Here is a 22,539-nt window from a genome sequence, read left to right as displayed (position 1 = left end):
GAAGCTTGATTGTTGGGTAGTTCTCGCTTATGGGTACTGTTTCCTCTTGGAAGATAGGCGACGAGTAAGGAGTTCATTGAATGAATACATGAATATTTTCCCGTAGCTAGTCAAAGTCTAGGGTTACCAGCAGGACAGAAGACACTGCAGGCCGGGCGCGGTGGCTCACGCCTGTAATCCCAGCACTTTGGGAGGCCGAGGCGGGCGGATCACGAGGTCAGGAGGTGGAAATCATCCTGGCTAACACGGTGAAACGCCGCCTCTACGAAAAATACAAAAAATTAGCCGGGCGTTGTGTCGGGCACCCGTAGTCCCAGCTACTCGGGAGGCTGAGGCAGGAGAATCGCTTGAACCGGGGAAGCAGAGGTTGCTGTGAGCCGAGATCGTGCCACTGCACTCCAGCCTGGGCGACTGAGCGAGACTCCGTCTCAAAAAAAAATAAAATAAAAAAGAAGACACTGCATTTTAGGCAAGAGTCCGGTGGGAAGCAGGTTGAGACTGACTTAGAGGAAGTAACCATGGGAGGGCTGCTGGTCCACTGAATGAGAGAGATTTTTCCAGAACCTCATGCTGGGGCTTTGATTTAGGAATCCCCTTCCTCCTGTAGTGGGTCTGCCTTCCCTGGCCTATGGCTTACGTCTAAAGCCTCGAGCCTCATCGTTCCCACCGAGGACCAGCTGGAAGCCATTTTGATTATGCTCCACCACGAAGGAGGACAATACAGCCCCGCCCAGAGCCAGGCGCGCCCCCGCGGCGGGCCGGGTGCGCGTGTCCGCGCCTCTTCCCGCCGGCCGGGCGGGCGCCTGGCCCAGGACGCGGTGGCGCGGGGCGGGGGGTGGGGGTGGTTATGTAAGCGTTGCGCGCTCCCGCGAGGCGCCAGCCAATGAGAGGCCCCGGCTGCTCGTGCTCGCGCACGCAGGGTTGGGGGAGGGAGCGCACGACGTGCGCGCACCCTCTCCCCTCGTCCACCGCTGCCGCCTCCTTCTTCTGCCGCTCCTGGCGCTGCTTGTGTGCTCGTTTGGTGCGGACCTGGTACCTCTTTTGTGAAGCGGCAGCTGAGGAGACTCCGGCGCTCGCCATGGCCGACGAAAAGCCCAAGGTGAGCTCGCCGTCGGCCCCTTCGCCTCGCCGCGCGGTCGGGGTCATGGCGCGGGCCGGGGTCCGGCCAGAGCCCGCCGCTGGCTCCCAGCGCTTTCCCGGGCCCCCCACGGGGCCGGCCGCGGCTCAGGCCCCGGCGCTCCGCGCCATTTTCCTCCCTCCCTCTTTTCCTCCCTCCCGCGCCGAAGGAGGCCCCGCCGCTCTCTCCCGCCCCCGGCGGCCTCAGAGTGCGCGCCCGGCGCTAGTTGGGCGGGCAGATCGCGGACGCCCGCGGGCCCACCAGCCCCGAACGGGGATTCTTGGCCCAGCTGGCCGGCGCGCGTGAGGAGGGGCGTTAGGGCGCGCGGGGTCTTCACCCTCCGTCGACCCCGCGTCGGGTGTTGCAGTCTCCGAGGCGGCGGGGAGTCCCCTGGGCTCGGGCTTCACCTCTCAGGGGTAGGAACCGCGGGCATCTGGGGACCCCTGCCCGGGCTGCGGCGGCGGGGCGAGGGTTCGGGGCGAATCAATGGGCTGCTGATGGGCAGGAACCTGGATGCCCGCGGGCCGCCGTCCTGGGCCTGGGGGTAGGGGGATTCCCGTGGAGTATTTCCCACTTTAATGGACTCAGGGACCCGAAGGGGGAGGGGCAGCGGCTTTTCCCTGGGTGCCAACGAACCCCTAATCCGCGAACACCATGTGGTTTCATGAAGTTGGAGGCACAGATACGAGCAGAGAGACTTTGTGCGGCTTAACTTTTGAACGCGGCTTTTGAGGCACCCGGAGACTTCCCGAGAGGACTTGGGGACACCCATCATCGGGGCACACGGGACTTGCTGCCTAGTTTGGTGACACCCCCCGCCTCCCGCGCCTTTACTTTCTGGAGCGTTTTAGGGCTACAGAATTGCTTCTACGCTCAATTTTGGACAATGTTAGGTTGGTTCGAAGAGTCTACAAGAAACACTTAGGATAAAACTGTGTATTTGACCCATGACAACAAAGGGGAGGGGAGAATAAGTGCTCTTAACCGAAAATAAAAATGAAGCTGCTAATAGAAGAGAACGTCAACTGTGGTCCTGAGTATTACCGTTGTTCCGGAGGGAATCGGGATATTCTTCGATTGTTTTTTTTGTTTGTGTGTTTCCCTTAATGGAGATTGGATTTAGGTTATTAAACTGAGTTTGGTAACTCTTTAACGACAACGGTAATGAGTTTTGAATGGCAGGCTATAGATTTATTGTTTTGTTTCTTGCCGTTGTACTTAAAGTGCTTAGAAAAGAGAAGGGACTCTATTTTTAACTTTTTTGGGGGGTAAAGTATGTATTTTGGGAGTGATATAAGCCATTTTAGAAAGTTTAGCTTCAAGAGAACGTTGCAATACACTGAATAGGACCCAACTTTAAACATGTATTGTTGCTACTGATAGTATTGCATGTAGGCTTTTCCGTATCTGACAGCTATCTAATACTGTTGCTGCAGGATTTCTCCTCTTTCACGTTGATTTCAGCAGCTGAAAACAGCCGTTTTAGCATACACTATGAGAAACCTGTTGATTTTAGAAGCAACTAGGGCTGCTGCTGCTTTAGAAAACGTGTTCATTGATCACATTTCCCAAATTATACTTTTATTTTTCTTTTAACAGGAAGGAGTCAAGACTGAGAACAACGATCATATTAATTTGAAGGTGGCGGGGCAGGATGGTTCTGTGGTGCAGTTTAAGATTAAGAGGCATACACCACTTAGTAAACTAATGAAAGCCTATTGTGAACGACAGGTGAGGAATTCCTATGTGTATTTCCACTGAATAAAACTATTTCCAAAAATCTTATTTTCATGGGAACAAAAACTAGACTAGCATATTAGTGATGGGATGAATATGCACTTGCCCCATCAGTTTTATCGTGCACTTGGTATATTGATAGCTCATGAAAACCCTTAGGATGATTTGGTTAGTATTATATGTGGTTCCAGTCCTGTGCCAGAAATCTATCAAATTATATTTACAATAATTTTTTTTTTTTACCAAGGATATGTAATTTTATGTTTATAAGAAAATAAGAGTGAACTTGGTAAAATTACTTATCAGTCTTTTATTATTTTATTTTTTTGAGATGGAGTTTCATTCTTGTTGTCCAGGCTGAAGTATAGTGGCATGAGCTCAGCTCACTGCAACCTCCACTTCAAGCGATTTTCCTGCCTCAGCCTCCCAAGTAGCTGGGATTACAGGTGCCCGCTACCAGGCCTGGCCAATTTTTTTTGTATTTTTAGTAGAGATGGGGTTTCACCATATTGGCTAGGCTGGTCTTAAACTCCTGACCTCAGGTGATCTGCCCGCCTCGGCCTTCCAAAGTGCTGGGATTACAAGCATGAGCCACCGCGCCAAACCAAGAAGTCTTTTTTTTTTTTGAGATGGGAGTCTCGTTCTATTTTTTTAAGCTAGAATTTATCTACCTTGTAAATTGTGTTTTATTTTTGTTTTTGTTTTTGACGGAGTCTTGCTCTGTTGCCCAAGCTGGAGTGCAGTGGTGCAATCTCAGCTCACTGCAATCTCTGCCTCCTGAGTTGAGGCTATTATTATGCCTCAGCCTCCTGAGTAGCTGGGATTTCAGGCGTGCGCCACCACGCCCAGAATTTTGTATTTTTAGTAGACCTGACCTCAACTCTTGACCTCAAGTGACCCGCCCACCTTGGCCTCTCAAAGTGCTGGGATTACAGGTGTGGGCCACCGTGTTTGGCCCCTTCAGATTGTTCTAAATAGGCTCAAAATAGAATAAGGCTTAAACCTGTGTAAGTTGGGAAATTGAGTTTGAGTTTATTCTTGAAAGATCAGTGAAGATAAAAACTTCCTTTAGGCCTGGTGCAGTGGCTCACATCTGTAATCCCAGCACTTTGGGAGACTGAGGCAGATGGCACTTGAGATCAGCCTGGCCACCATGGCAAAATCCCATCTCTACTAAATAAAAAAAAATTAGCTGGGCGTGGTGGTACACGCCCATAATCCCACCTACTCCGGAGGCTGAGGCTGAGAATCCCTTGAACCTGGGAGGTGGAGGCTGCAGTGAGCCAAGATCACACCACTGCACTCTAGCCTGGGTGACAGAGCGAGAGCATCTCAAAGGAAAAAAAAAAAAGAAACTTTAGAATGTTTGAAGTATTTTTATGCCTAGTGTATTTACAATGTAATAAGAAAATACTGTGCTCATAATTCTTCATATGTAAACTTTCTTATATGTAGTTCCTTATAAAGGTACCATCTTTTTTTTTTTTTTTTTTTTTTTTTGAGACAGTCTTGCTCTGTTGTCCAGGATGGAGTGCAGTAGCGCGATCTCAACTCACTGCAACCTCTGCCTCCCGGGACCAAGCGATTCTCTTGTCTCAGCCTCCCGAGTGGGTGGGACTACAGGCGCATGCCACCATGCCCGGCTAATTTTTATATTGTCAGCGAGATGGGGTTTCACCATATTGGTCAGACTGGTCTTGAATTCCTGACCTCAGGTGATCCACCTGCCTCGGCCTCCCAAAGTGCTGGGATTACAGGCGTGAGCCACTGTGCCCGGCAAGATAACATATACTTATTTGAAGAATTTTGCTGAAATCACCCTACATGAACTTATGAATTGTGTTAAATAATTTATACACTGGCATCTTCTATATTTGAACACTAGTGCCCCTTCAGGATACAGGGGAATTTTAAAAGGTAATCCTTTTGGAGAACTTCTTTAGCAAAACTGCATACAAAATAGAAAATCATAGGCTGGGCGTGGTAATCCAGCACTTTGGGAGGCCAAGGCTGGAAGACCAGTGTGGACAACATAGTAAGACCTCATCTCTTTTTTTGTTTTGTTTTGAGGTGGACTTTTGCTCTTACTGCCCAGGCTGGAGTGCAGTGGCGCAATCTCGGCTCACTGCATCCTCCACCTTCCAGTTTTAAGCAATTCTCCTGCCTCAACCTCCCTGGTCTCAAACTGCTGACCTCGTGATCCACCCGCCTTGGCCTCCCAAAGTACTGGGATTACAGGCATGAGCCACTGCGCCTGGCCCAGACCTCATCTCTTAAAAAAAAAATTAGGTGGTTGTGGTGGCACACACCTATAGTCCAGGCTATTTCAGTGACAGAGGCGGGAGGATTGCTTGAGCTTGGCAGGTCCAGGCTGCAGTGAGCCATGATCTCATCGTTGCACTCCAGTATGGGTGACAGAATGAGACCCTGTCTCAAAACCACAAACAAACAGAATCATGCTTCAGTTTGGTGGTTTTGAACAGTATTCTTTTCTTTTTTTGAGAGAGAGTCTTGCACTGTTGCCCAGGCTGGAGTGCAGTGGCGCCATCTCTGCTCACTGCAACCTCTGCCTCCTGGGTTCAAGCGATTCTCCTGCCTCAGCCTCCCGAGTAGCTGGGACTACAGGTGCGCGCCACCATGCCCAGCTAATTTTTATATTTTTCGTAGAGACGGGGTTTCACAATATTGGCCAGGATGATCTTAATCTCTTGACCTCGTGATCTGTCTGCTTCGGCCTCCCAAAGTGCTGGGATTACAGGCGTGAGCCACCAGTGCCTGGCCTTGAACACTATTCTTATGCATATCTTATTTAACTTTTCTGCAGTTGCAAAATTTTGCCTTTTTTTTTTTTTTTTTTTTTTTTTTACACAGGGTTTTGCCCTGTTGCCCATGCTGAAGTGCAGGGGCAGGATTATGATCATGGCTCACTGCATCCTCTGCCTCCCAGGCTCAAGCAATCCTCCCACCTCAGGCTCCCAGGTAGTTGGGACTATAGGCTTGTGCCACTAGGTGATTTTTTTTTTTTTTTTTTTTTTATTTTTTTGAGATGGAGTCTCGCTCTGTCGCTCAGACTGGAGTGTAGTGACATAATCTCGGCTCACTGCAGCCTCCACCTCCCGGGTTCAAGCAGTTCTGCTGCCTCAGCCTCCTGAGTGGGTGGGATTGTAGGCACCTACCACCACGCTCAGCTAATTTTTGTATTTGTCGTAGAAACGGGGTTTTACCATGTTGGCCAGGCTGGTCTCGAACTCCTGAGCTCAGGTGACCCACCCGCCTCGCTGCCTCGGCCTCCCAAAGTGCTAGGATTACAGGCATGAAGCACTACTCCTGGCTTTTCTTTTTTTTTTTTAAATGGAGTTTCCCTCTTGTTGCTGAGGCTGAACGCAATGGCGCAATCTAGGCTTACTGGAACCTCTGCCTCCCAGGTTCCAGTGATTCTTCTGCCTCAGCCTCACAAGTAGCTGGGATTACAGGCATGCGCCACCACACTTGACTAACTTTGTATTTTTAGTAGAGACGGGGCTTCACCATGTCGATCAGGTTGGCTGGTCTCAAACTCCTGACCTCAGGTGATCTACCTGCCTTGGCCTTCCAGAATGTTGGGATTACAGGCATGAGCCACTGCACCTGGCCACCATGCACATTTTTTAATTTCTTTTTTTTGAGATGGAGTCTTGCTCTGTTCCCCAGGTTGGAGTGCAGTGGCATGATCTCAGCTCACTGCAACCTCTGCCTCCCGGGTTCAAGCGATTCTCCTGCCTCAGCCTCTTGAATAACTGGGGTTACAGCGCCTGTCACCTTGCCCGGCTAATTTTTTGTATTTTTATTTATTTATTTATTTATTTAATTTTTTTTTTTTTTTGAGACAGAGTCTCGCTCTGTTGCCCAGGCAATGGCACGATCTCGGCTCGTTGCAACCTCCACCTCCTGGGTTCTTGCAGTTTTCCCCACTCAACCTCCGGCTGCAGTAGCTGGGATTACAGTCGTGTGCCATTGTGCTCAGCCAATTTTTGTATGTTTAGTAGAGACGGGGTTTCACCATGTTGGACAGGCTGAAACCCCGTCTCGAACTCCTGACTTCAGGTGATCTTCCACCTCAGTCTCCCAAGGTACTAGGATTACAGGCGTGAGCCACAACACTTGGCCTTCGTTTTTAAGCAGATGATGGTTATGTACTGTTTTTCATCCCTTTTATTCCACTGATACTTACTGAGCAGCACCTACTATGTGCAAGGGGTAGACTGTGTAACTAAAACAGTCTACGTTCCTATACCTCCTGAAGTGTGCTTTTTAGTAAGATGATAAGTAATTACAGATTTGGGTACGTATTAAAGGAAATTAAAAAGCAGGTGCTTTTTTAAAGCTATTCCAGGAAGTTCACGGGTGTAGGTTGGGGCATTTTAGGTCGGTTTTGTTGTTGTTTTTGAGACTGAATCTGGTCTGTTGCCCAGGGTGGAGTGCTATGGCACGATCTCGGCTCGCTGCAAGCTCCGCCTCCCAGGTTCAAGCGATCCTCCTGCCTCAGCCTCCCAAATAGCTGGGATTACAGGCGGATGCCACCATACCCGGCTAATTTTTGTATTTTTAGTAGAGGCGGGGTTTCACCATGTTGGCCAGGCTGGTCTTGAACTCCAGACCTCAGATGATCCGCCTTGGCCTCCTAATGTGTTGGAATTACAGCGTGAGCCCCCGAGCTCAGACTGGAGTCTTTAAATGGGCATTTTTTTTACTTTAAATTTCCTGTCAGTGGCCGGGCGGGCAGATCACGAGGTCAGGAAATTGAGACCATCCTGGCTAACATGGTGAAACCCCATCTCTACTAAAATACAAAAAATTAGCCCAGCATGGTGGCATGAGCCTGTAGTCCCAGCTACTCAGGAGGCTGAGGCAGGAAAGTCACTTGAACTCCGGTGGTGGAGGTTGGGCTGAGCTGAGATCGTGCCACTGCACTCCAGCCTGGACGACAGAGCAAGACTCCGTTTAAAAAAAAAAAAATTTCATTTCTGTGTCTAACTCATTTAAATGCATATTTGTCTCAAGCTATGTTCTATTTAACATTATAGTAGCTGTGTCTGAAAAGCAGTAAAGCTTTTTAAAAGAATGACTTACTGGCTTGGCGCAGTGGCTCACACCTGTAATCCCAGCATTTGGGGAGGCTGAGGTGAATGGATCACTTGAGGTCAGGAGTTCGAGATCAGCCTGGCCAACATGGTGAAACCCCGTCTCTACTAAAAACACAAAAGTAGCTGGGCTTGATGGTGAGCGCCTGTAATCCCAGCTACTCGGGAGGCTAAGGCAGGAGAATCACTTGAACCCAGGAGGCGGAGGTTGCAGCGAGCCAAGATTGTACCACTGCACTCCAGCCTGGGCGACATAGCAAAACTGTCTTAAAAAACAAAACAAAAACAATAACAACAAACAGGCCGGGTACAGTGTCTTATGCCTGTAATCCCAGCACTTTGGGAGGCTGAGGTTGTCAGATCACCTGAGGTCAGGAGTTCGAGACCAGCCTGGCCAACATGGCGAAACCCTGTTTCTACTAAAAAATACAAAAATTAGCCAGGCGTAGTGGCGCCTGCCTAGTCCCAGCTAATCAGGAGGCTGAGGCAGGAAAATTGCTTGACCCAAAAGGCGGAGGTTGCAGTGAGCCAAGATCGCGCCACTGCCCTCCAGCCTGAGTGACGGACTGAGACTCTGTCTCAAAAAAAAAAAAAAAAAAAAAAAAAAAAAAACAGAAAAAGAAAAAAAATAACTACATCTTACTCTTCACTGAAAATGAGAGGCTGGGCACCGTGGCTCACTCCTGTAATCCCAGCACTTTGGGAGGCTGAGGCGGACGGATCACCCCGAGGTTAGGAGTTCGAGACCAGCCTGGCCAACATGATGAAACCCAGTCTCTAATAAAACTACAAAAATTAGCCGGTTGTTGTGGCGGGGGACCGTAGTTCCAGCTACTCTTGGGAGGCTAAGGCAGAAGAATCACTTGAAGTAGGAGGTGGAGGTTGCCTTGAGCTGAGATCACGCCACTGCACTTCAGCCTTGAACAATAGAGCAAAACTCTGTCTCAAAAAAAAAAAAAGAAAATGAGAATCACCCCAAATCTTTTTACCTATAGGGTATGTTGACATGTTGGCAATTGTTTATTTAGGTATTTTTTTAATATATTCATGGGTAAATATACATGTACTTTTATCTAAATAGAATTTTGTTTCTCTTAATGCTGTTTATTGCTTTTAAATTCTCGTTCAGGGATTGTCAATGAGGCAGATCAGATTCCGATTCGACGGGCAACCAATCAATGAAACAGACACACCTGCACAGGTAAAAAGTCTCTCCTAATTAGAAAAATTACCATTTGTAATTTTTTGAACAGCTATGTTTATGAATTTGAACGTTTAGATACTGGAGTATAGTTCTTGTAGAGTTCAGAGCTTTGGGAAGTATGACCAAAGGGGAAGAGAAAGGAAAATAGGAATAGGCTCAGGAAATGCCAATGATTTTTATTCATTTATTTTTAATTTTCATTTTAATTATTTTTTTAGGGACAGGGCCTCTCTGTTGCCTGGGTTGAAGTGTAGTGGCCTCATTATAGCTCACTGCAGCCTTGGCCTCCCAAAGTGATGGGATTATAGGCACGAATCAATGTGCCCGACCCCAGCAGTGGTTTGTGTTTGTTTTTTTGTGACGGAGTCTCACCCCATCGCCCAGGCTTGAGTACAGTGGCACGATCTTGGGTTACTGCAGCCCTCGCCTGCCATGCTTAAGCAATTCTCCTGCCTCAGCCTCCCAGAGTAGCTGGGATTACAGCATGCACCACCATGCCTGGCTAATTTTTGTATTTTTGGTAGGGATGGGGTTTCACCATGTTGGCCAGGCTGGTCTTGAACTGCTGACCACAAGTGATCCGTCTGCCTTGGCCTCCCAAAGTGTTGGGATTGACAGGTGTGAGCCACCGCACCCAGCCAAATCCTCACCATTTTAGTTCTACATGCTGAATTGAAATTCTCTTTTACGTGTCTTCATGAACGAAAAGGAACTAATGGCCCTAACTGCCACATCCCATAGCTTTGTTTGACAGGGAGAGCCCCTGATAATAGGAGGAGATTTTCCAAACCCTTACTGCAAAACGTGATGCTCTCTGATCCTTTAACTCTTTATGTACCACTTCATTTTGTTCTGTCACTTTCTGTAGGATCAGCTGTATTGTCTTCTGTGGCAGAAGCTCTTTGTTTCTTTTTACCCTCTCAAAGTTCCATTAAATACTTCCAGTTTTGGCCTAGCTAGGTGGCTCATGAGAGCCGTTTTCAAGATTACAAAGTGCTTCTAATGCCAGCACTGTGATGCCAAGGCGGGTGGAGCGCTTGAGTCCAGGATTTCAAGACCAGCCTAGACAACATGGCAAAACCCTCTCTTTACAAAAAAATACAAAAATTAGCCAGGGAGTGGTGGTATGTGCCTGTAGTACCAGCTACTTCTTAGGGTGAGGTGGAAGGATTGCTTGAGCCCAGGAAGTGGAGGCTGCAGTCAACCAAGATGGCGCCACTGCACGCCAGCCTGGGTGATAAAGTGAGGCCCTCTCTCAAAAAAAAAAAAAAAAACGACTTCCAGTCTTGTCCTGACTTGATGGCTCACACCTGTAGTCCTAGCACTTTAGGAAACTGACACAGGCAGGAGGCCAGGAGTTTAAGACCAGCCTGGGCAACATAGCAAGACCCGGTCTCTACAGGAAAGAAAAAGAGCTGGGTATGATAGCATGTGTCTGTAGTCCCAGCTACTTGGAAAGTTTAGTGGGAGAGGTGCTTGAGTCCAGGATTTTCAGGCCGCAGTGAGTTATGATCATACTACTGCACTTCAGCCTGGGCGATAGAGCAAAACTCTGTCTCAAAAATAGAAGACTTACAGTTTCTAAAACATTTTAAAATGTTGTGATAGTAGAAATTTAAATTGGATCCCATGTACTTTTGAATTTCAACTTTATCACCCAGTAAAAACTAGAAAGTGATAAATGTGGCATGAAACAGCACATCCAGATTGTAGTTGATAATCTTTGAAAATTGGAGGCCAGGCGCGGTGGCTCACGCTTGTAATCCCAGCACTTTGGGAGGCCGAGGCGGGCGGATCACGAGGTCAGGAGATCGAGACCACGGTGAAACCCTGTCTCTACTAAAAATATAAAAAAATCAGCCGGGCGTGGTGGCGGGCGCCTGTAGTCCCAGCTACTCGGAGAGGCTGAGGCAGGAGAATGGCGTGAACCCGGGAGGCGGAGCTTGCAGTGAGCCGAGATTGCGCCACTGCACTCCAGCCTGGGCGGCAGAGCGAGACTCCGTCTCAAAAAAAAAAAAAAAAAAAAAAAAAAAAAAAGAAAATTGGAAAAGCCCCTGAGTTGTACTGAAAAGAAGAATATTTTGAAGACATTTCAACTGGTGACAGTCTCTAAAAAGGAATTATGGGCTGGGTGCACTTGCTCACACCTGTCATCCTAGCACTTTGGGAGGCTGAGGCAGGCAGATCGCTTGAGGTCAGGAGTTTGAGACCAGCCTGGACAAGATGGTGAAACCCTGTGTCTGCCAAAAAATACAAAAATCAGCCAGGCATCGCCGGGCGCGGTGGCTCACGCCTGTGATCCCAGCACTTTGGGAGGCCGAGGCGGGTGGATCACCTGAGGTTGGGAGTTTGAGACCACCCTGACCAACATGGAGAAAACCTGTCTACTAAAAATACAAAATTAGCTGGGTGTGGTGGCCTGTAATCCCAGCTGCTTGGGAGGCCGAGGCAGGAGAATCGCTTGAACCCAGGAGGCAGAGGTTGCAATGGGCCGGAGATCACGCCATTGCACTCCAGCATGGATAACAAGAGCGAAACTCAAAAGCCAGGCATGATGGTGCACGCCTGTAGTCCCAGCTACTCAGGAGGCTGAGGCGGGAGAATAACCTGAACCCGAGAGGCGGAGATTGAAGTCAGCAGAGATGGTGCCACTGCACTCCAGCCTGGGTAACAGACCCTGTCTCAAAAAAAAAAAAAAAAAAGTCTAGGTACAGTAGCTCACGACTGTAATCCTAGCACTTTGGGAGGCCGAGGCGAGTTGATCACCTGAGGTCAGCAGTTCAACACTAGCCTGGCCAACATGGCGAAACTACCCTGTCTCTACTAAAAATACAAAAATTAGCCGGGCATGGTGGTGCTCACCTGTAATCCCATCCCAGCTACTCGGGAGGTTGAGCCAGGAGAATCTGGGCGGGGGAAAGGTGTCGGGGGCAGACGGTCAAGGTTGCAGTGAGCAAGGTTGCAGTGAGCGCAGAGGTCATGCCACTTCACTCTAGCCTGGGTGAAAGAGTGAAACTCTGTCAAAAAAAAAAAAAAAAAAAAAAAAAAAAGGCGCAATTATGGTATGTAGCCACAAGGAGGAGCTAAATTCTATTGATAAATGAGACTGGGACAGGAACCTCATTTTTTAAAGGCATTTACAGTTTCACTGTAAAACTTCACATTTGGATAATTTTGTTTTAGTAGATAGATGACAGGCTTGTTTGGTTTTAAAAGAAATAGTAAAAAGCATCCATTGTGCTATACTCTCAGTTATTAGAATGTATTTCCTGTCTTAAAGCCCTCCTTACCCACCACTAAAACGGGATTATCTGCTATAGTAGTTACAAAGATTAAACAAGGGGTTATTTGTTTGGATCCGTGACCTTGAGGCATTTTAAAATCTTTATTTTTCGAGACGGAGTTTTGCTCTGTCTCCCAGACTGGAGTGCAGTGGCGTGATCTCAGCTCACTGCAACCTCTGCTTCCTGGGTTCAAGCGATTCTCCTGCCTCAGCTTCCCGAGTAGCTGGGATTACAGGCGCCCACCATGATGCCTGGCTAATTTTGTTTGTTTATCTTGTTTTTATTTTATTTATTTATTTTTTGTATTGACGGAGTCAATACAAAATTAGCTGGGCATGGTGGCGCATGCCTGTAATCCCAGCTACTTGGGAGGCTGAGGCAGGAGAATTGCTTGACCCGGGAGGCAGAGGTTGCAGTGAGCCGAGATCGCACCATTGCGCTCCACACTGGGCGGCAACAGCAAAACTCTGTCTCAAGAAAAAATAGGAAAACACAAATGTAGTCATATAATAAGCTGCTTTGCTCCTTGGGGTGTCCTTTTTTTTTTTAACTGCCCCTTACAGAGCATGGCTAACTTATATAATCAGTGCACCCAGAGTTGGCTGCTGCTTAGTTTTAAAATTATGTTTTTAGCCTAACACTGTATCTACGGCATGTTAAAGATATTTTCATTTCTGTACATGAAAATCCTATTTTTTAATGGCTATATGGTATTTAATATCTGAGCATACTATGTTTTATTAATTTGGTTTTTTTTTTTTTTTTTTTTTTTTGAGACACGGAGTCTTGCACTGTCACCCAGGCTGGAGTTCAGTGGCACGATCTCAGCTCACTGTAACCTCCACCTCCCAGGTTCAAGCGATTCTCCTGCCTCAGCCTCCCGAGTGGCTGGGATTACAGGCGCCTGCTACCGCGCCCAGCTAATTTTTTGTATTTTTAGTAGAGACGGGGTTTCACTATGTTGGCCAGGCTGGTCTCGAATGCCTGACCTCATGAGCCACCACGCCCGGCCTGGGTTTTTGTTTGTTTGTTTTTTGTTTTTTTGGTTTTTTTGGAGACAGTCTTGCTCTGTTGCCAGGCTGGAGTGCAGTGGGGCAATCACAGCTCACTGTAATCTCCACCTCACGGGTTCAAGTGATTCTCCTGCCTCAGCCTCCTGAGTAGCTGGGACTACAGGCATGTGCAACCACGCCCAGCTAATTTTTGTATTTTTGGTAGAAACGAGGTTTCACCATGTTGGCCAGGATGGGTTTGACCTGTTGACCTGGTGATCCGCCCACCTTGGCCTCCCAAAGTGTTGGGATTATAGGCGTGAGCCCCAGCGCCCAGCCTAATTTGGGTTTTTATTGAGATTTGTTTTCAGTCTTTGCTAAACAGTGCAGCGAGATTCTTTAAACATATCACCCTTCTGTGGGCCCTCGACACAGACATATTCAGCTTTCATTTATTTAATTTTTTTTGAGACAGAGTTTCTTGTCACATGCAATGGCACGATCTTGGCCCACTGCAACCTCCACCTCCCAGGTTCAAGTGATTCTCCTGCCTCAGCCTCCCAAGTAGCTGGGATTACAGGCATGCAGGCGTGCGCCACCACGCCCAGTAGAGACTGGGTTTCACCATTTTGGCCAGGCTGGTCTCGAACTCCTGACCTCAGGTGATCTGCCGGCCTCGGCCTCCCAAAGTGTTGGGATTACAGGTGTGAGCTGCCACACCCGGCACCCCCCCTCACCTTTGTTTTTTTTTTTTGGAGACTAAGTCTCGCTCTGTCACCCATGTTGGAGTCCAGTGGTCCTGGGTTCAAGCGATTCTCCTGCCTCAGCCTCCCGAATAGCTGGGATTACAGGCACATGCCACCATACCCGGCTAATTTTAAAAATATTTTTAGGCCGGGCGCAGTGGCTCAGAGGCTGAGGCAGGAGAATGGCGTGAACCCAAGAGGCGGAGCTTGCAGTGAGCTGAGATCCTGCCACTGGACTCCAGCCTGGGTGACAGAGCGAGACTCCATCTCAAAAAAAAAAAAAAAAAAAAATTTTTTTTAATAGGGATGGGGTTTCACCAGGTTGGCCAGGCTGGTCTTGAACTCCTGACCTCAGGTGATCCGCCCGCCTCAGCCTCCCAAAGTGTTCAGATTACAGGAGCGAACCATTGTGCATGGCCCCAGCCTTTTTTTCTCTTTTTTTAGTACAGGATCTTTCACTTTGTCACTCAGGCTGGAGTGAGCTGGTGTGATCACAGTTCATTGCAGCCTTGATCTCAATTGATCCTCCCACCTCGGCTTCCTGAGTAGCTGGGAGTGTGGACATGTGTCACCATGGCTGGCTAATTTTTTTTTTTTTTTTTTTTACTTATTTTTGTAGAGATGTTGTCTCCCTATGTTGCCCAGGCTGGTCTAAGTGTCCTGGGCTCAAGCAGTCCTCCAACGTTGGCCTCCAGTAGTACTGGGATTACAGGCATGAGCCACTGCACCTGGCTAATATTCTGCTTTTTACTCAAAAACTAAGTTTTGGCTGGGCGCAGTGGCTCACGCCTGTAATCCTAGCACTTTGGGAGGCCGAGGCAGGCAGATCACTTGAGCTCAGGAATTTGAGACCAGCCTGGCCAACATGATGAAACCCCATTTCTACTAAAAATACAAAAAAATTAGCTGGGCATGGTGGCGGGTGCCTGTAATCTCAGCTACTTGGGAGGCTGAGGCAGGAGAATTGCTTGAACCTGAGGGGTGGACATTGCAGTGAGCCGAGATCACGCCACTGCACTCCAGCCTGGGTGACAGAAATCCTATCTCAAAAAAAAAAAACACACACACACACACAACAAGTACGTTTTATCTAATAGTCATAAAAAAGGAAGCCAAGTGAAAAATTACTTAAACCAAGTGTGTTGATACATTAAACTATGAGACATCTAAAATAATGAAACTTGGAACTTAGTGGAACATGTACATATTTTCAGCATACTTAAACCCGAAAATCATTAATTTTCAGAACTTAATCAGTGCTTTTACATTTGTTTTTTCTTTTATGCTAGTTGGAAATGGAGGATGAAGATACAATTGATGTGTTCCAACAGCAGACGGGAGGTGTCTACTGAAAAGGGAACCTGCTTCTTTACTCCAGAACTCTGTTCTTTAAAGACCAAGATTACATTCTCAATTAGAAAACTGCAATTTGGTTCCACCACATCCTGACTACTACCGTATAGTTTTCTCTATTCTTTCATTTCCCCCTTCCTTTATTGTACATAAAGTAACTGGTATATGTGCACAAGCATATTGCATTTTTTTTTTTTTAACTAAACAGCCAATGGTATGTTTTGATTGACATCAAGTGGAGACGGGATGGGGAAAAATACTGATTCTGTGAAAATACCCCCTTTCTCCATTAGTGGCATGCTCATTCAGCTCTTATCTTTATATTCCAGTAAGTTATTTTGCTCTCACTGTTTTAACAAAAACAACAACACAACAACATAAAAATCCTTGCATACCTTGTTCAATTGGAGAATTTTAATGTTTTTCATTTATCATTGTAAAACCAAGGACAATTTTATAACTTTTTTGTACGTAGCTGTTACATGTAGGGCAATCTGTCTTTAAGTAGGGATAAATTACTCTAAAACAAAAAAGAATCCTAGATAGTTTTCCCTTCAAGTCAAGCGTCTTGTTGTTTAAATAAACTTCTTGTTTAAAATGAGCTGTTTTCTTTATTCTGAGAAATATTAAATAGAAAATTGAGGCTTAGAAAAAACACATAAATAGGCCTGCTTAGAAGTAACATTTCAAGAAGGAAATAAAGCTACTTGGTGTTTCTGACAGACTGATACTGATGCCAAACAAAGAATAACAGTTTTATAAATGTCACTTTGTTCCAAAAGTTTCTCTAGGTCCCATGTTAATATGCAAGTATACTAGCAGAAAAATTGGGCCATAGTATTGTGGATTTCCAGGTATTTTCTGTATATTAAGTGAGGCACAGAGCGTAGGGTATAGGGTAGCACATGTGGCAAGGAAAAAGTTCTGATTTTGCCTTTGTTGCTGATAAAACACTGAACCATTCTAGCCCGCACTTTAATAAGTAAATACTCCCGAACCTGAAATAAAGTTTTCGTTCCTTATTCAAGGATTTTTTTCTTTGAGACGGAGTTTTCCTCTTGTTGCCCAGGCTGGGTGTAGTGGTGCAATTTCAGCTCACTGCAACCTCCGCCTCCCAGGTTCAAGCGATTCTCTTACCTCAGCCTCCTGAGTAGCTTCGGGGTTATAGGTGCATGCCACCACGCCCAGCTAATTTTTTTTCTATTTTTAGTAGAGACGGAGTTTTATCACGTACGCCAGGCTGGTCTGGAACTCCTGACCTCAGGTGATCCACCCGCCTCAGCCTCCCAAAGTGCAGGGATTACGGCATGAGCCACCACGCCTGGCCTATTCAAGAATATTAAGGGGGCCGGGTGCGGTGGCTCACGCTTGTAATCCCAGCACTTTGGGAGGCCAAGGCGGGCGGATCACAAGGTCAGGAGATCGAGACCACGGTGAAACCCCATCTCTACTAAAAATACAAAAAAAAATTAGCCGGGCGTAGTGGCGGGTGCCTGTAGTCCCAGCTACTCGGAGAGGCTGAGGCAGGAGAATGGCGTGAACCTGGGAGGCGGAGCTTGCAGTGAGCCGAGATTGCGCCACTGCACTCCAGCCTGGGCGACAGAGCGAGACTCTGTCTCAAAAAAAAAAAAAAAAAAGAATATTCAGGGACAGAAAATATATATGTATCCATCCTCAGAACCTTAAATATACAGGTCACTACAGTCTTTATTATTTTAATTTTTGTTTCTTAGGGTTTTTTATTTAGGTGGTTGTGTTTTGAGACGGAGCATCACTGGGGCTCAGGCTGGAGTGCACTGGCGCAGTCTCGGCTCACTGCAAGCTCCGCCTCCTGGGTTCATGCCATTCTCCTGCCTCAGCCTCCCGTCTTAGGTCTTTTTGAAAGAGGTTATGCCTCTGTTGCCTAGTCTGGAGTGGTGCAGTGGTGTGATCTCGGCTCACTGCAGCCTCCACCTCCAGGTCTTAAGAGATCCTCCCTGCTCGGCCTCGTGAGTAGCTAGAACCACAGATGCATGCCACCACAGCCGGCTAATTTTTGTATTTTTTATAGAGAGAGTTTCGCCATATTGTCCAGGCCGGGCTCAAACCCCTGATCTTAAGTGATCTATCTGCCTTAGCCTCCCAATGTGCTGGGTTTACAGGCATGAGCCACTATGCCCAGCCCCTTTTTAATTTTTAAAAAACGTTTATTTTTGAGATGGAGTTTTGCTCTTGTTGCCCTGGCTGGAGACCAATGGCATGATCTCAGCTCACTGCAACCTCCGCCTCCCAGGTTCAACTGATTCTCCTGCCTCAGCCTCAGGAAAAGCTGGGATTACAGGCATGTACCACCATGCCTGGCTAATTCTGTATTTTTAGTAGAGAAGGGGTTTCTCTATGTTGGTCAGGCTGGTCTCCACCTCCCAACCTCAGGTGATCCGCCTGCCTTGGCCTCCCAAAGTGCTAGGATTACTGGCTTGAGCCACTGTGCCCGGCCAAATTTTTATTATTTTTAAATTAGAGGTGGGGTCTCACCATGTTGACCAGTTTGGTCTCGAACTTCTGGCCTCAATCCCTTGTCTTGGCCTCCCAAAGTGTTGGGGTTTCAGGTGTTAGACCCCATGCCAATCACTACAGTTTTTGTTGTTTTTCTTTTTTTTTTGAGACGGAGTCTTGCTCTGTCGCCCAGGCTGGAGTGCAGTGGCACGATCTTGGCTCACGGCAAGCTCCACCTCCCGGGTTTATGCCATTCTGCTTCAACCTCCCTAGTAGCTGGGACTACAGGTGCCCGCCACCATGCCTGGCTAAATTTTTTTGTATTTTTAGTAGAGACGGGGTTTCACCGTGTTAGCCAGGATGGTCTCCATCTCCTGACCTCGTGATCTGCCCGCCTTGGCTTCCGAAAGTGCTGGGATTACAGGCATGAGCCACCACGCCCAGCCAACCACTACAGTTTTTAAATTCAAATATTTAGGGAAAGATGGCAGTTTTAGGCTGGGCGCGGTGGCTCAAGCCTGTAATCCTAGCACTCTGGGAGGCTGAGGCGGGTGGATCATGAGGTCAGGAGATTGAGACCATCCTGGCTAACACGGTGAAGCCCCGTCTGTACTAAAAGTACAAAAAAATTAGCTGGACTTGGTGGCGGACGCCTGTAGTCCCAGCTACTTGGGAGGCTGAGGCAGGAGAATGGCGTGAACCCGGGAGTTGGAGCTTGCAGTGAGCCGAGATCGTGCCACTGCACTCCAGCTTGGGGGACAGAGCGAGACTCTGTCTCAAAAAAAAAAAATGGCAGTTTTATAATCACAGATTATCTCATTGCCATTTTTGTTTTGAGACTGTCTTGCTTTGTTGCTCAGTGCTAGAGTGCAGTGGTGCGATCTTAGCACTGCAACTCTGCCAGGTTTAATTGAGCCTCCTGAGTAGCTGGGATTAGTCACCCACCACCACGCCTGGCTCGTTTTTTTGTATATTTAGTAGAGACAGAGCTTCACCATGTTGGTCAGGCTGATCTCAAACTCCTGACCTCAGTTCATCCACCCACCTTGGCCTTCCAAAGTGCTGGGATCACAGGCGTGATCCACCGCGCCTGGCCTCACTGCCATTTTATAGATGAGAAAGCCAAGTTCCAGAAAAGTTGTGAAATAGATGGTGACAAAACTATAAAAGTGGGACTACAGATAGTATCCTAATGCTTGTTGATCGTTTTTGACCATACTGATTGTCAACCTACCAATATAATCTACCATCAAGTCACCGTGTAGTATTATGTGTTATTTCACTTAATCTGCTATACCTTTGTTTCGTTTTGTTTTTTGTTTTTTTGAGACAGAGTCTCGCTCTGTCGCCCAGGCTGGAGTGCAGTAGTGCGATCTCGGCTCACTGCAAGCTCCGCCTCCTGGGTTCACGCCATTCTCCTGCCTCAGCCTCCCAAGTAGCTGGGACTACAGGTGCCCACCACCATGCCCTGCTAATTTTTTGTATTTTTAGTAGAGATGGGGTTTCACCATGTTAGCCAGGATGGTCTTGATCTCCTGACCTCGTGATCTGCCCGCCTCAGCCTCCCAAAGTGCCGGTATTACAGGTGTAAGCCACTGCGCCCGGCTGCTGTACCTTTGTTTTTTGATACACTCTTTACACTCCCTGTTTCTATAGCAAATGAGCATTGCCAGTGACAACAGGAATGCAGTAGGTTTTTCTTTACGTTTGTATATGTATGAATTTTACTCTTGAATCAACTAATTTTCCTATATATACAGTGCCACCAGCTTGTTTTTTTAAAATTTGTGGGGATTTTTGTTTGCTTTTGGAGACAGAGCCTCCCAAGTAGCTGGAATTACAGGCGCCTGCCACTGTGCCTGGCTGATTTTTTTGTGTTTGTAGTAGATACGGGGTTTCACCATGTTGGCCAGGCTGGTCTCAAACTCCTGACCTCAGGTGATGTGCCCACCTTGGCCTCCGAAAGTGCTAGGATTACAGGTGGGAGCCACTGCGCCCTGCTTATTTTATTTTATTTATTTATTTATTTTTTTGAGATGGAGTCTCACTCTGTCGCCCAGACTGGAGTTCAGTGGCGCAATCTTGACTCGCTGCAAGCTATGCCTCCCGGGTTCACGCCATTCTTCTGCCTCAACCTCCCGAGTAGCTGGGACTACAGGCGCCCACCACCACGCCTGGCTAGTTTTTTGTATTTTTTAGTAGAGACGGGGTTTTCACTGTGTTAGCCAGGATGGTCTTGATCTCCTGATCTCGTGATCTGCCTGCCTCGGCCTCCCAAAGTGCTGGGATTACAGGCATGAGCCACTGTGCCTGGCCTACTTTTTTTTTTTTTAATGGAGTCTTGTTCTGTCACCCAGGCTGGAGTGCAGTGGCATGATCTCAGCTCACTGCAACTTCCGCTTCCCGGGTTCAAGTGATTCTCCTGCCTCAGCCTCCCGAGTAGATGGGATTACAGGCGTGCGCCATCACTCCTGGTTAATTTTTTATATTTTTGGTAAAGATGGGGTTTTACCTTGTTGGCCAGGCTGGTCTCGAACTCCGGACCTCAAATGATCCACCTGCCTCAGCCTCCCAAAGTGGTGAGATTATAGGTGTGAACCACCATGCCCAGCAAAAAAAATTGTATTTTGAAACAATGGGAAGTTTGCCTGCAGGAATCCTCAGTGTGAAGGGATCAGGTAAGGATATTGCTCTTGTTGCTTTAGGTAATATTTACTGGAATTCTGTGGTGTCCTAAAAAATGAAGTTTCGAATTCAAGCTACAGAACTTTATTTTGGCCAGGCGCAGTGGCTCATGCCTGTAATCCTAGCCATGATGCCTGGCCATGAGGGTTATTTTTGAGTTAGGAAGATGCTGATTTTATATATGATGAATTGATTCTGGATTGTGGTTTTGAATTAGAATCCTCTGGCAAGTTTTTAAAAAATACCAAAAGCCTGTACCCTACCCCCAGAAATGTCTTTTCAAAGTAATATGTAATTGAAAACCACCTCTGGCAGGCATCCTCACAAGTTAATCACCTTATGGTGAAGATTAAATGAGATAATGTGTTTTGGTTTTTTTTTTAACATTGCTATGAAAATATTAATGTGTGTTTTATCTTTTTTTTTTTTTTTGAGGCAGGTTCTCACTCTGTTGCCCAGACTGGAGTGTAGTGGCGTGATCTCAGCTCACTGTAACCTTTGCCTCCCAGGCTCAAATGATTCTCGTGCCTCAGCTTCTGGAGTAGCTTGGATTACAGGAGTGGGCCACTGCCACCTGGCTAATTTTTTGTATTTTAGTAGAGATGGGGTTTTACTATGTTGGCCAGGCTGGTCTCGAACTCCTGACCTCAAGTGACCCACCCGCCTCAGCCACTCAAAGTGCTGGGATTACAGGAATGAGCCACCGTGCCCAGGCAATGTGTGTTTGAGATGCCTAGCATGGTGTCTCCCACATGTAAGTTTTTTTTTGTTTTTATCTTTTTTTTTTTTCTTTTTCTGAGACAGAGTCTCACTGTCTCTTTGGTACCCTAAGAAGCAAAGCATCCATCTACAGGATGCGTTAGAGTTCTGATTATCTAAATGGTGACTTGAAAGTTACTGCTGGTTGTAGTAGGAAATAGAGGCATACCTCACAGGGACTACGGGCTTGGTCCCAGACTGCAGCACTACAATAAAGAAGATCATCTCAATAAAATGAGTCACACACATTTTTTGGTTTTTCAGTGCATATAAAAGTTATGCTCAGCCCTGGCAATATAGTGAGACCCTGTCTCTACAAAAAACAAAAGCCAGATGCAGTGGTGCATGCCTGTAGTTCCAGCTACTCTGAAGGCTGAGGCGAGAAGATTGCCTGAGCCTGGGGGGAGGCCGAGGCCGCAATGAGCTGTGATCGCACCACAGCAGTCCAGCTACATTGACAGGATAAGACCCTGTCTTGGAAAAAAAAAAAAAGTTTATACTGTAGTCAGGTATTCAGTAGCATTATGTCTTTAAAAAAAATACATATTTTAATTTTTATTTTTTGGGAGGGGATGACAGGATCTTATTTTCTGTGTTGTCCAGGCTAGAGTGCAGTGGTGCAGTTATAGCTTACTGCAGCCTCGAACTCCTGGACTCAAGCAATACTCCCGCCTCAGCCTCCCAAGGTGTTGGGAATAATGAGCCACTGTGCCTGGCCCATACCTTAGAGTACTTTTTGTTTGTTTTGGAGACAGGGTCTTGCTTCGTCCACCCAGCGTGGAGTGCAGGGGTGTAATCACAGTTCAGTGCAGCATGGACATCCCGGACGCCTGTAATCCCAGCTAGTTGGGAGGCTCAGGCAGAGAATTGCTTGAACTCAGGAGGATGAGGTTGCAGCGAACTGAGATTGCGCCACTGCACTCCAGCCTGGGCAACAGAGTGAGACTCCGTCTCAAAAAAAACAAAAAACACAGTATCTGCCAAGTGCAATAAAATGAGGCATGCCTGTATGCATGTTTTATAATGAGACTTTGGTTTTTATAGTGGTTAGCTAATTTTAAAAGTTC

The 22,539-nt window shown here is 47.1% G+C and overlaps 1 protein-coding gene across 1 annotated transcript; it reads left to right on the top strand.

Annotated features, from left to right (window-relative positions):
* Positions 1-911: 911 nt before the first annotated feature.
* Positions 912-16,154, top strand: SUMO2 (small ubiquitin like modifier 2). The gene is made up of 4 exons (XM_003279068.3): positions 912-1,099; positions 2,717-2,848; positions 9,104-9,175; positions 15,490-16,154. The coding sequence occupies exons 1-4, from the start codon at positions 1,079-1,081 to the stop codon at positions 15,550-15,552; spliced, it is 288 nt and encodes a 95-aa protein (XP_003279116.1). The 5' UTR covers positions 912-1,078; the 3' UTR covers positions 15,553-16,154.
* The last annotated feature ends 6,385 nt before the right edge of the window (positions 16,155-22,539 follow it).

This window comes from Nomascus leucogenys, chromosome 14 (genome assembly GCF_006542625.1).
Source record: "Nomascus leucogenys isolate Asia chromosome 14, Asia_NLE_v1, whole genome shotgun sequence".
NCBI classification, from domain to species: domain Eukaryota; kingdom Metazoa; phylum Chordata; class Mammalia; order Primates; family Hylobatidae; genus Nomascus; species Nomascus leucogenys.
The sequence above is the reverse complement of the archived record's forward strand: the minus strand, read 5'-3'. Positions and strand labels throughout refer to the sequence as shown.

Excerpts from the sequence above, each read along its gene's own strand:
- SUMO2 (XM_003279068.3), top strand. The coding sequence starts at position 1,079 with ATGGCCGACGAAAAGCCCAAG. Across the intron at positions 2,849-9,103 it reads AAGCCTATTGTGAACGACAG|GGATTGTCAATGAGGCAGAT; the intron begins GTGAGGAATTCC and ends ATTCTCGTTCAG. Across the intron at positions 9,176-15,489 it reads AAACAGACACACCTGCACAG|TTGGAAATGGAGGATGAAGA; the intron begins GTAAAAAGTCTC and ends CTTTTATGCTAG.